At 35.6% G+C, this 13,507-nt stretch overlaps 1 protein-coding gene across 3 annotated transcripts in view; it reads right to left on the reverse strand.

The window, feature by feature from the left end:
• Window positions 1-13,507, reverse strand: part of GRM3 (glutamate metabotropic receptor 3) — a 210,744-nt gene that overhangs the window by 90,970 nt on the left and 106,267 nt on the right. Inside the window, exon 2 of one of the 3 annotated variants that reach the window (XM_011364344.1) lies at window positions 2,613-3,223. The exons of the other annotated variants lie outside the window; for them this stretch is intronic. Within the exon in view, the coding sequence (XP_011362646.1) occupies window positions 2,613-3,080 (468 nt within the window). The 5' untranslated portion in view covers window positions 3,081-3,223. The remainder of the gene's footprint in view (window positions 1-2,612; window positions 3,224-13,507) is intronic. 3 annotated transcript variants of the gene reach the window in all.

Raw genomic sequence — 13,507 nt, forward strand, 5'->3', positions numbered from 1 at the left:
TTCCTGTCACACAGACCTCTGCCACAACTTTCTGATTGACCTCCTCAGATCTAGCATCTTATTCCCACTGTGGTCCAATTAGCCTTTCTCCAATGCAACTTTCATTCTATCAGTCATCCTCAAAACCTTACTAAAGGTCATTTCTTACCTTGTGAGCCACATGAACGTATTCTAAATTGTATTCGCTATTATTTCACAGTAGGATGGTACTCACAGTCAGATTTTTAAGTTCCTTAAGGTTGAGGCCATGTTCTCTATTGCTTTTGAGGTCTCTCTAACCCCTACCACAGTGAGAGCTTTGTACAGATTTACTTGCTGATGAAACACGATGGGGACCAGCAATGACTTCAGAGGACTGTTTGGCCACTGGGAAGGAAGGCCACAGACTTGATTTTAGATGTGGCTCTTCCACTGACTTTTCTTATAATTTTAGGGAAATGATAGTTACCATTTATTGAATCTGTTAGTTTCTTTGTGAGGCGTTTCCCACAAATTCTCTCAGTTTATCCTCTCAACAATTTAAAGATGGAAGCTATTTTCCTTATTTTATGGGTAAGCTAGTAAACGGAGAGGTTGGAATTCAAACCAAAGTCTTTCTGATGTCAAAATGTATACCATTTTCAATAGAACATGATAATTTTGGTTTCTTTATATTGTGGAGAGAAAGACTATATTAGCATTTGTGACTTTATCGTGATAAGGACCAGAAAATGAAATAATAAGCCAGGTCCTTTGATGATTAAGAAATGCCTTCTTCCCTTGTGAACAAGAAAAGGATTTCAGTAGCCCATATTTTTTTTTTTTTTTCTCTAAAACAGTCTGACTTCTTTTGTGGAGTATATAGGTTATAAAAGAGTAGAATTAGATTAAATACATCTATTTGCCTGGAATAGTTTGTTAATTACTTTAGATAAATAGATATTTACACATCTGCTGTAGAGTACTATTTACTGCACTGGGAAAAACAAAGGTTAAAAAGACATATACATAATCCTTTATTAGTGGTAATATCAGGTATAATATAAATATGACTGGCACACATCTGGTGATATTTTATTAAAACTATAACAGATGTATATATTTTTAATTCTCTCTTCTCAAAATTCTCTCCTGATCTATGTATAGAAATAGTGGCAAAATTAATATATCTTTGAGATGTGTAATATTTTCTATCTATCTAATGAAATCAAAGGGTGTTTATGAAAAACCAATTATCCTAATTACTCATAATATGAGCATGTGCTCTGAAGAAGGAAAGAAATTTGAAATAGCTCATTTAGAACAGCACAGAACTGTATGTAAAATTCTAAATGCCACAAATATGGAGTATAGAAATAAGGTTATTCCAGTGCAAATAGGACAAATTTAAGTGGTTTGTGACATATAAAGACAGCATGAGTGTAATATGGCTCCCTTTAATTATAGTAATTTGGTAGGAAGCAAAGCAAAGTATATGACTTTTAGAATCATGACCTTTTATTACTGTCACATTAGTGCTGTCACCAGCAAAAAATATATTGAACTTCAGATAACATATAGAAATCATATGGGACAGCTGAAAGAGCACAAAAGTATAAAATATCTATCTAAATTCTAGTTTTTGTGCTACCTACTAAATGGAGTTTTATGAAACCAATCTTTCTGGGGCTTGGGAATATGAGAAAGTTGAGCTAGATGATTTCTCACCTCATTTCCATCTCTAAAATTCTATGACCCTGGAAGAGAGCACTGCGAGAGTTTGAATAATATGTTCCTTCTTTCCTTAACAAAATTATGAGAGCCAATTACCAGCTTTTTATCTAATTTAAGTTGCATGTTAAATTCTTCCTTTTTTTTCTTTTTGTAGTAATTATCTGGCTTTTCCGAGTATATTTTCAGGTTTATACCATGAAAAATTGTTTATAATTTATCTCTGAGCAAAACTATGCTTTAGCAAAAATTAGTGTGAAAAATTAAATTAGAGTTTGGTGATATTGTACCTTCTTGTGATTGATTATATCAACAACTTTAAATCATTACTCCACCATATATACCCACATCTTTTGTGATATAACTTTGATGCACTCATCCTGTGGGCAAAACATATTTTCCTACTTCTTGACTCTGGGCTGAGCCCTATAAGTTGCTTTGATAATGGGATGTTAGCAGATGTGAATGCAGGTAGAAGCTTGAAAGGGGCCTATGCAGTTAAGTTTGCATTCTCTTGTTCCTCTGCCATCACTCTCAGAAGAATATGCCTGGGCTTGCTCACAGATTTCAAGGGGAAAATAAGGGACAATCTGGAGCAGAGCCACATCCAGCTGAACCCAGCCTTTTAGCTCACTCCTGCTGATGTTTGGACTTGTAAACTATAATAATAAATGATTTTTTTGTTTTAAGTCACTGAATTTTGTAGTAGGTTATGCTGTGGTAGCTATCTGATATACTTCTAAACAATTTTCATTGATAGAGGACTGTTCTGTCTATAAATCTACATTATCAAATTCCCATAGGAATGCACAATTACATTTTTAATATCATTCATTGATGAAATTATTAGGATTTATTTTCATTCCCCCAAGACATAAAATCAAAGAGTACAGCATTTTAGCAGTAGCACTGGCCAGTCTTACCTGTATGGAAACACTGCTGTAAGAGCCACCAATGACCCCTGCAATGAGCAGTGGGATATTTTCTTGAATGGCATAGGATCCATCAGGACACATATACTCAGCTTCATCCACTTTAGTCAAAGATGCCCTGACAAATTCCAATGATTGTTCTAATGCATAGGTATCTCTTGAGCATGTATCCAAAATGTGAACACCCAACTTCACTCCTGGTAGCAAGTAATTGTCTTTGTTGATTTCATCAATAGCAAACAACATGGCTTCCAGGCGTTGGATTCCTCGGTCTTCATTGATTCGCCCACATTCTTCATTTCCAGTGCCTTTTTCATTAATAGGAAATAGGCCCCCTAAAACAAGGTCACCTTCTATTTTAATCTCCCTTCTTATAAAGTTATGGTCCCCTAAAGAGAGCAAAAATCCTTTTGAAAACAAAGCTAAGGTAAGAACTTGGAGTCTTGTCAACATCTTCATGAATTCTGTTTTGTACCTCTAAGAAGTATCAACGGATGGAGTCAATGTTGTCCACTAGTCTTCCTCTCTCATTTCCAACCTGGGTCTTTGGCCTGTCCTTCAAATAATGGAGGAACAGACTAGCAGAGCCTGTCACCAAATTCCTAGAGAGATAAAAATTATATGAACAAAAATGGTAAAGAAAGCAACAGTGATTACACCGATGGTCCATCCCCATTCAGACTTTTGATAAGATAATTGCTCAAATTACCATTTACTAAACACATATTGCACCATTGCACCAGGCTCTATCCCATGGTATTCTCACCTAGTCCTTGCAATCCACTGTGATGTAGATCTTAATGGTCCTGGCTCCCAGAAATGGGCACTCAGGACTAAAGAGGTAAAGTGACTCAATACAATTTACTTAGAATGGAGGTAGTGTTCTGACTCTGGTTTTTCTAATCCCAAATTCAGTACTTTCTCTATTGGAGTAACAACTTCGTTATGAGTCTTTATCCCCTCTCTTTCAGCTAACTTTATAACCAACCCCTTTTTATATATTCTTCTCTTTCCATTTGGAAGCAAAGCAAAATACAATTGTAACTCTGTCACCATTTTTGCATTCCTACCACCACATCTCTGTCCTCTCTTCATAGATGATCTCTTTAAAAGTATAGTCTGTAGCATTGTCTCCACTTCTCATCACAGATGCTCTCAGCCCAGTGCAACCAAGATTCTGCCTCCATTGTTCCAACCAAATGGCTTGGGAAAAAGCTGCTAGTGATCTAGTTCTTAAATTCCAAAAACCCACTGTAGTCCTCATTTTATTTGACCGTAATTGAAATCTTGACTATTTTCTACCAGTTGCAACTCTAGATTTTTGTACTCACGTTTAGTTTCTAACTACATCTCAAATTTCATTGTTGAACACTCTCCACTCGTGCCCCACTCTTGGGCTAGCTCATCCAGCATTCAGTTTTAACTATCACTTAAATGACTCCTAGGTTAACTGCCTGCTAAACAGCTCTACACACACATCCCTCTGACACCTCAAGGTCTACATGTCATAAACTTTCCCTTATCTCCGTGAATGGATCTTCTCTGTACCCAGGCTCTCAAGCCAGCCAAAAACCTGCATGCTAGAGCCCTTCTCATTTCATCTTTCTAATTTTCTTTCAATTAGCCAATAAGTTCTATAGAGTCTACCTGCTTAACATCTCTTTAAGCTGTTTCTTATCTTCTATACCCACTGTGCCAGGCTCTTATTATCTCTAACAGGACATAGTAGTAGATTCCTAGAGGGTGACTGCCAACCTCCAAAGCACCTTCTGTGTGTGTGTAAATTAGGAAAAGATAACCTTCTTTAAGTATAAAACTTTAAAATGTATTGTTGTATAACCCGTATAGTATAGACGATGAGGAAAGTATGACTGCTGGTGGCTGCCTCCTCCAGCTAGTGTTAGGCAACTCCCATGTGGCTCTCACATTTAGAATTCAATGAGTGCTGGTACTGAGGTTTCCACAGTGGATTTCAGCTTAAGACAGTTTTATAAGTTGAGCTTTTTTTTTTTTTTTTTTTTTTTTTTTACATCATACCCTAGAAAATATGCATCTTTTAGGAATCGGGCAAAGCACTGCTGTGAAGATTGTTTTTGATAGTAGGCTAGGGTCTTCTCATGGATCTTTCCAAAACCTGCTGTGGAGCCCAGTTGCATGTACACAGACCAATGGACCTATTGCTCTACTCCTTGTCACCCAACTCCCTAACACTAGAACAAACACTGGTCAACATACTCACTCTACTTTCTTACCCCCTTTTTGCCTAAATGAGATAAGCTTATATAACATTAAGAATTAGGTGAAAAAAGTGATGACAGAGACTCCTGGAGCATTCACTTAATAGGATACAGTACGTGCTCATGTATGTGGTTGAGTGTGCTTGTCTGCTCTCCTGCTTTTGTACATAATTGTGTGTTGGTGGGGTTTTATGAAGGAAGAGGCTCTCCTGGATGCTCCTCAACTCAGTCAGGATGCCTGAAAGCCGTACCACCTGTGTGCTCTCAGAGAAGTTAGCAAATGTTAACAATCTGAGTAGTATCCTTTGGAGGAAATGCTCTGTCTAATGCATACTCTTAATTGCTGTTCAGATTAAAAGGAGATGTATATCTATATCTCCTGCCAATCTGTATCAACTTCCCCTTACCTCTAGGTTGGAGAATTGACTTCTTCATTCTTCATGATCTTGTCCTTGGCTAGTTTTCAAGTCTTACTGTTCACCATGCCCATCAACATTGTCTCACTTCTGCCTTCAAACACTGTGCTTCAGCCATATTGAACTATTTTCACCTTAGTGGACACCAGGATGTTGATGACCTATTACTTCTGTTTATATTGTTCCCTTGGTGAGAAATGCCCTTCTATATCCATTTATCTGGTAAACACTAACTTATCATTTAAGACTCAATAGTTATTACCAGGAAAGTCCAGGAATTCTTTCCATCCTTCCTTTCCCAGTGAAATTATTTACTTTCTGTTTTATATTCTTGCTGAAGCTAGTTCAAAAAAATATTTGCTTTTACTATTATAATTCATATTTGTTTCCTTATCTGATAATTGGGAATAAATGAAGTGGCATAGCATTTAGGATTTTTAAGGTCTGAAGAAACAAAACTCAACAAAAATACTGAGACAGGAACGAGCCCAATGTTCAACATTTTTGACATTTCTCGCTTCTCATGTTAGCAGTGCCCTTTAAAAACCAGCTTTCCACATGCTTTCTTTTCCTTTTGCATGGAGCAAGTGATGGCTTGTTTTCTTGAGACACACAAGTGCTCTGGGTTTTGTTTTGTTTATTTATTTAGGTGTGAACCTCAGCAGTGACGGCAGCAGCCATTGTAATGCTCAGTGTTAACCCAGAGTCTCTCTAGGAGATTTGCCACAGGGCACCTAAAAGGCTAAAAATAATAATATTTTTAAAAGTTGATACTGTAGTAGAATGTTTTTTGTTTCATATCAATTCTGGTCTCTCATTGATCTTTATGTGCAATTCCCTCTGAAGCAAAATTGCCATTGAAGACAAAAGATTGTGATCGTTATCACTAATGATAAAGAAGCAAAAATTGCTCTATAAAATAATTGTTTTATGTGTGTAATAAAAGAGAATAGTGAATTAAAAGAAGGTCACCAGCACACTATTACTATTGTCTATGAAAAAATGTAGGTATCTATTGAATATGAAGTTTGACTACTCAAAGAGTAAAGATGACCTTAAAGTTTAAGAAAAGCTTAATTCTCTCTTGGGAAAATGCTCTTAGTCAAAGAAGGCTTCAAATGAAAATTATCTTACACTAAATAGTATCTATTAGTCTACTCGTTTCACAAGCAGGGGCTATGTTTTTTTTTTTTTTTTTAATCTCTGTGTCTTCAGGGCCTGGCATTGTGTCTGGAATCCAGAAGATATTCAACAAATGTTTCTTGAAGACACAATTATGTTTGCAAATGACTCTTTGCTATTTTATTTGTGGCATAGGAAATGGGAATTCAAGTAGAGAATTAGATTGCTTTATTTTATTACATACCTAATCGTCTCAAGTGCTCTTGCTTTACTATGCTCTTTGATGAAAGAACTGCCAACAGGTAGAACTACAGGAATTACCTTGTATATATGTAGGAGGAAAATATACTGCCCTTATATTTGTTAGTTGGATAGGTCCCTATAAAGCCAGTAGAGATACATCTCCAAGTTAACTTATATTTATTTCTTAAGTTTTTAGTCAAGAGAATACTCAATTAGGTATGTGGATATTATCCTATTTCAAAGCTTTGGAGATACATTCACTCATCAAATATTTATTGAATACTATGTGTGTGCTAGACCATGAGCTGGATACTCAATTATAAACAAATTAATATTATCCCTAATTCTAAATGCTTAGACATTTTGATGTAGAGAGTGATAGAAAAGCACTCATTTCTGTTTCTACCAACTATCTTTAACATTTGTGATCATCCTAAAAATAAGAATATCATGGGTCTCCTTTAACATGGCAATTGTTATGAAGTGCTTGACTCAAAAAGCAATCCATTATATATTATGTATATTATATATACTTAGAAATTAGACATACAGATCCCAAAAATACGTTGACTGACAGCAATGTCATGTAAAATATTTTTCCTTTAAGTCCTGACAGGGCATCTTTAAGTAACATTTAATATAGTTTTAGAAAATTACAAATTAAGAATCAATTAAAGTAATGTTTATGTACTGTTTTAATATTTTCTCATTTACCTTTTTCTTAAAGCAGAAATTGTAATGATTAAGACGGTAGGGCCACACATAATTTAAAAACATTTAGCATTACTTAAAATGAAATCCTAAGAAACCGAAAGAATGGGAACTTAAAATTTGACATTGAAAAATAGACAAACATGCTTAATTCAATGCAACTGTTTATCTGTGTAACAGCTTATCAGATCGTGAGAAAGTGTACCAAATACTTCTTTTCAGATTTCTTTTCATTATAAATCAACTAGCAACACATTCCCCAGATAAACAGACTCCCTACTGCAGCCATATTCGTACGCAGCTAGAGAATTGCAGTCAAAGGTCTCCATTCACGGATGATGAGTGATGTGTCAACTGTAAACAATCATGTGTAGCCTTCTCTGTAGGCTACCTGCTCACCAATGTTTTATTAATCCATGCATTAATGGACTCTCAGAGGTTTGCCTTGAATATAACCCCTGGAATATATGGGCAGAAAGCATTCTACATAGGCTAATATGTATTTTTCTTCCTCTCTTGATTTTGCTCAGGGACTTGGCATCAGAAATAAAATCCACTCTGATTCAGTGAATAAGTAGTTTATCCAGGGGAAATATAATGCCAGAAACCATGCTCACTCTTTCCTTATAAATAAACTCTTAAGTTGCTAAAGGGCTTCTGAGTGTTCAAAGCCTACATACTCAGCTGATCTGAAGAAAAGTTAGGGTTAGTGCTAACATATGCAATTTGATTATAAATTTTTCAGCTGCAAGATTATAGGCAACAAAAGACATGGCTCTTATTCTTAAACTGCTATTTTAAATTGGATAAACAGAGGCTGTAATGATGCTGGCATTTTTAATAGCAGGACGTATCATTACACAATTCTAATTCCTTTACTCTTGCTAGGGAACAAAGGTCTTTTTTATCCAGAAGCCTTTAAGAAATTATCAGTGGCCGACTATTTCAAACTTAATCATTTTGATCAGATTTAGCTTAAAATTTCTACTCCTTAGTAGCCTTCTGCATCACTCTACCTGTAAGAGGGTCTCTTCATTTGCTGCGTTCCTATGTAGTTTGTTTTATATTTATCATGGTAATCATATTTTGCTTTATACTTATTTGCATAGTTTTTTTATAATTGAAACTTAATAATAATAAAAATGGTTCGTTCTTCCCCATCAAAGTATAAGTTACTGTATATATAAACAATTCCTTACATGTTGTTGTATTTTCCACAGTGGCTCACATACAGTTGTCAAATGTTAGTTAAATTATAAATTCCAAGCTGCATGTAAGTTCTTCAGAGATCGGTCATAAGAATTAGAAATTCCACTCAGAGAATAGCAATAAAGAAATTCAGCTCAAATAGCTCTGATCTTTCCTTTGACTATAAATTGCTGATTTTTAAGGAAAAAAAATATAAAGTAAAACTGGAAAAGTTGAGAGCGCTTGAAGAAATTAGAAAGATGAAAACATACACTATTCATCTGAGAGAGATTAGAAGGAATGGAAAGCTGCATACCAAATAACAGGTTAAGTTCCTTGAAAGTATGAATGACAAGGCAGAAATGTGGCAGCCAGGCCTCTGTATTAAGATTTCAAGTTAGGAAGGAGAGTTCTGCTTTCTCTCAAATTTCTCTAGTTTGAGGAAGTTTGAAATTCCTCAATGTATATAAAATTTCAAATAACCAAAAAATTAGTTCAAGTAGTGGGAATGAATTGATCAGATCCTTTCTGATGAGACAGTTTTACTCATAGAGAAGATAAAAGAAGCCCAAGATTCATCAGTGACTACATTGAGGAGGGGGGCACTGCTTATTTCAATGATGGAGCCAGAAAGGGGTGTTGATGATGCCAAAAGGAGAAATGCTCACTTCACTGGTTGGCTTTGGACACCTCCCCTCCCCCCGCCCCCTCTCCCCACCTCACAAAGTCATATCTCCTATTTCCTCTATCTTCTGAATTTAGAGGAAAAGGTTTTTATGAGGTAGGCAAACAGATTTATAATGCCATTAAACTTTGAACCTTAGGATGATTGCTAGTAATTTGCTTTTAATCAATAATATTAACTTGGTTGGATCATTTACTATAGAATAAATGAAAGATTTATTCACTACTCTTTAAAGTAAATTTTTATTTTTCTAAACGACAAAGTGCCAGTATTTCTCTTTCTCTCTCTCTCTTTCTGTGTGTGTGTTTGTGTGTATGTGTTGCCATCTCAGCTGTTTATTTCATCCTCGTTTCCTACCCTCATTACAAAGCCTTGGAACTGGAGCCTTCCCAAACTCCCTGTGGTTTACCTTTGTCCTTTTCCTCTTAGAAGCTGCCAACTCTAATAGAACTTACAGGTTTGTCAGCATGAACAGAGAGTGAGGAAACTGGGTTTGTCAAAAGCTTTCCCTTTAGCTCTGAACACGGTGGTAATGGAGAAGAAAGGGAGGGATACTGTTCACAGGAGAACATTTTTACCTGTTGGCAATACGATCCATTAAGTGGCTATTATTAATAATGTCCTGTGTGTACATAGTCCTTTCTCTTGAATAATGTCATTGTTTTGCACAATGAACTAACTCTTACTGCTTCCTGGTGAGAAAGAATTACATTATATATTACTGGAGGGAGGGAGGCAGGGAGGGAGGGAGGGAGGAAGGGAGAGAGAGAGAGAGAGAGAGAGAGAGAGAGAGAGAGAGAGAGAGAGAGAGAGAGAGATGCAAATTGTTCAAGGTAGAGTGAGAAGTAAATATAGAATTAGGATTTAAGAAGACTTTTATCATTATTGCCCAATCAATCTTACAAAAAGCAACACATATCATACATGTTTCTATAAAAATATCACCCCCATCTCTCTAGTTTCCCTCAGTATATAAATGATAAAATGTTTGAAACAGCACCATCTTTACCTAGTGCCAAATGAAGTCTTTAGAATATCTATAGCTGGCTTCTGTTTCTGGCCAAGTTATAATAACTGGTACTGGACTTGCCTTCCTCCTTAAAATAGCTATAAAACTGGACAAAACATAAAAGGCAAACTATGACTCTTTAGAGAAAGAATCCCATGAAGGAAGCCCCATGGTTACCCTATGAATTCCCCAACATTCTTTATGGAGGCACTTTTCTGCCAGGAGGCAATGGCAGTCTACTTGACTTCAATAGGCAGAGATTAGAGTTCTTGGATTCTAAGTGGTTACAATTTGTGGGGCAGGGAGCTGTATGGAAATGATGAGCATAAGGGGTAGCCTGAATTTTCTCTTGTAGTTTGATTAACATCCATTTGTTTTCTGAAAACCATATCACAGGTTTCAATTGGGAACCAACACATATGTTTACAAGGTGAAGTGAATCCATTCCTGGTTTGAGAGGTAAATGCCTCGTGACACACATGACTAACCAGAATGTGATGTGTCCCTGACCACAGCAGTTGGTTCTCTGGGATGAGCCTGTGACCAAATCATTGCCAACCAGGGCTAATTTGAGAACATTTTTTGGAACCACTAGGAGAAAAGCATCCTATTTCTGTTAGAGTGACTTAGAAAGATGGGTATAAGCCTGAAACTATTGGCAGCCATCTTATCCCCATGAGGCAAGAGCCTGTCTGAGATGCAGAGCAAAGAGACAGAGAAATAGTGAAACCTGACAATATTATATATGACATTTAATTAAGCTAAAATTTCCCAGTTATTTGAGATAATAAACTCTTCTTTTTCCCTGTCAGTTTAAAATCTGTTTTATGTCACTTGTCACTAATGATTTCTGAAAAGAAATCCTGCTCTTTTTCCCATTTGCTTTCCCTAAAGATTCTAGAATTCATTGAGCACCTGCTCTGTGCTAGAGACTATGAGTAATATTCTACATAGATTGTTTATTTCATTCTGTAACTTTCCTCCTACCCAAACATGCCCTTCTCCAGATGTCTGGCATTGTCCTGAATCTCAGATGGCCCCAGGGCTCATGGTGGCTCCCACTGTGTTACCCTATTTATGATGGTTTTTCCTAGAAATGCAACTATTCCAAAGTCATTTCTTCCCTCATACTCTTATCAGAATTCTCATTTTCTCAATTCTCTTACTTATTACAAATGAAACGATTTGTTTTATTAAACCATCTGTTTTTAGCACATTAATGCAAGTTAATTTGTTACCCATTTATGGATGGACAAATTTTTAAATAGGCCAAAATATTGGCTTACGAGAAAAGAAATATTTTTAATCATAAATTTTTAGATACCTCAGTGTACAGAAAAGGAAGTATCAGGGCCTAACTGATATTCTTCAAGTTATGGCACTTATGAACTCCATACTCAAATAGAAACAACTTGTATATATCAGACACTGTGAGACTGGGCTTAGAATAATTGCCATCAAATAGGCAATTAAATGCCACTGATAAGTTATTTCTAGCTCTTGTAGTCAATGACATGACTTTAAAACATTTTTCTTTTCAGTTCTGTTTTGTTGAAAATTTTTGGGAAAATTATTTGTATACTTCAGTTGGCTGGTATGAGCTCTGAAGAGCCATATATATATATTTCTTTCTAAGTACATTTAGTAATGTCACATTGATAGCTTCAAATTTGCCACAATGGGAATATTTATATTGGAGAAATCAGCGAACATTAATAACCAGTCCCCTCAGAAGTCCTATATGTCTAGTTGTTAAACATTGACCAGCACACCACTGGTGGTAAATTTAACAATGTTGTCTTAAAATCTATTCCTAGAGAATCAAATTGAAAGAGCCTGGGAAAGCAAAATAGCATAATGCTTTAGATCAGTGTTTTTCTTTCCTTATTTTAAATAATTTTTTAATTTTTCCATTATAGTTGACATACAATATTTAATTAGTTTCAGGTGTACAACACTGTAATCAGCCACCCATGTGACTTATGAAGTGATCACCCCGATAAATCTAGTATCCATCCGACACTATACATACTTATTATAATAACATTGACTATATTTCCCATGCTATGCTTTACATCTCTACAACAATTTTGCAACTACCAATTTATACTTAATCTTTTCCCCCTTTTCACTTATTCTTCCAAATCCCTTGCTACCTGGTAACCATCAAAATGTTATCTGTATCTATGAGTCTGTTTCTGTTTTCTTTGTTTATTTTGTTATTTAGATTCCACATGTAAATGAAATCATATGGCATTTGTCTTTCTCTGTCTGACCTACTCCACTGAGCACAATAGCCTGTAGGTCCATTCATGTTGTTGCTTATGGCAAGATTTCATTCATTGCTATGGCTCAGTAATATTCCTTTTATATATATGCCACCTCTTCCTTATCCATTCATCCATGAATGAACACCCAGGTTTCTTGGCTGTTGTAAATAATACAGCAATGAACATGTAGATGCATATGTCCCTTTGAAATGTTTCTTTGGATAAATATACAGAAGTGGGATTACTGAGTCCTTTTTTGTCTCTTGTTATAGCCTTTGTTTTAAAGTCTATTTTGTCTAGTATAAGTATTACTGCTCCAGCTTTTCTTTTTCATTTTTATTTTCATGAAATATTTTTCTATTTCTTTACTTTCAGTCTGTGTGTGTCTTTTGATTTGAGTGAGTCTCTTGTAGGCAGCATATGTGAGTCTTGTTTTCTTATCCATTCAGCCATCCCATGAGTTGATTAGAACATTTAATCTTTTTACATTGAAAGTAATTGTTGAAAGATATGTAGTTATTGTCATTTTATTATTTATATTTTTGTTCTCTCTCTCTCTCTTTCTTCTTCTTCTTAAAGAAGACCCTCTAACATTTCTTACAATACTGGTTTGGTAGTGATGAACTCCTTTAGCTTTTTCTTGTCTGGGAAGCTCTTTATCTGTCCTTTGGTTCTAAATGATAGAGTAATCTTGGTTGTAGTTCCTTGATTTTTATCACTTTGAATATTTTATGCCAATCCCTTCTTGCCTGAAAAGTTTCTGTTGAGAAATAAGCTGACAGGCTTATGGGAGCTCCCTTGTGGGTAACTGATTGCTTTTCTCTTGCTGCTTTTAAGATTCTCTCTTTGTCTTTAAGCTTTGACATTTTAATTGAGATGTGTCTTGGTGTGGGTCTTCAGGTTATCTTGTTTGGGATACTCTGTACTTTCTGGGCTTGCATGTCTCTTTCCTTCGGTAGCTAGGGAAGTTTTTCATCATTGTTTCTTCAAATAGGTTTTCAATAC

Source organism: Pteropus vampyrus, unplaced genomic scaffold, assembly GCF_000151845.1.
Source record: "Pteropus vampyrus isolate Shadow unplaced genomic scaffold, Pvam_2.0 Scaffold4, whole genome shotgun sequence".
In the NCBI taxonomy this organism is placed as follows: Eukaryota; Metazoa; Chordata; class Mammalia; order Chiroptera; family Pteropodidae; genus Pteropus; species Pteropus vampyrus.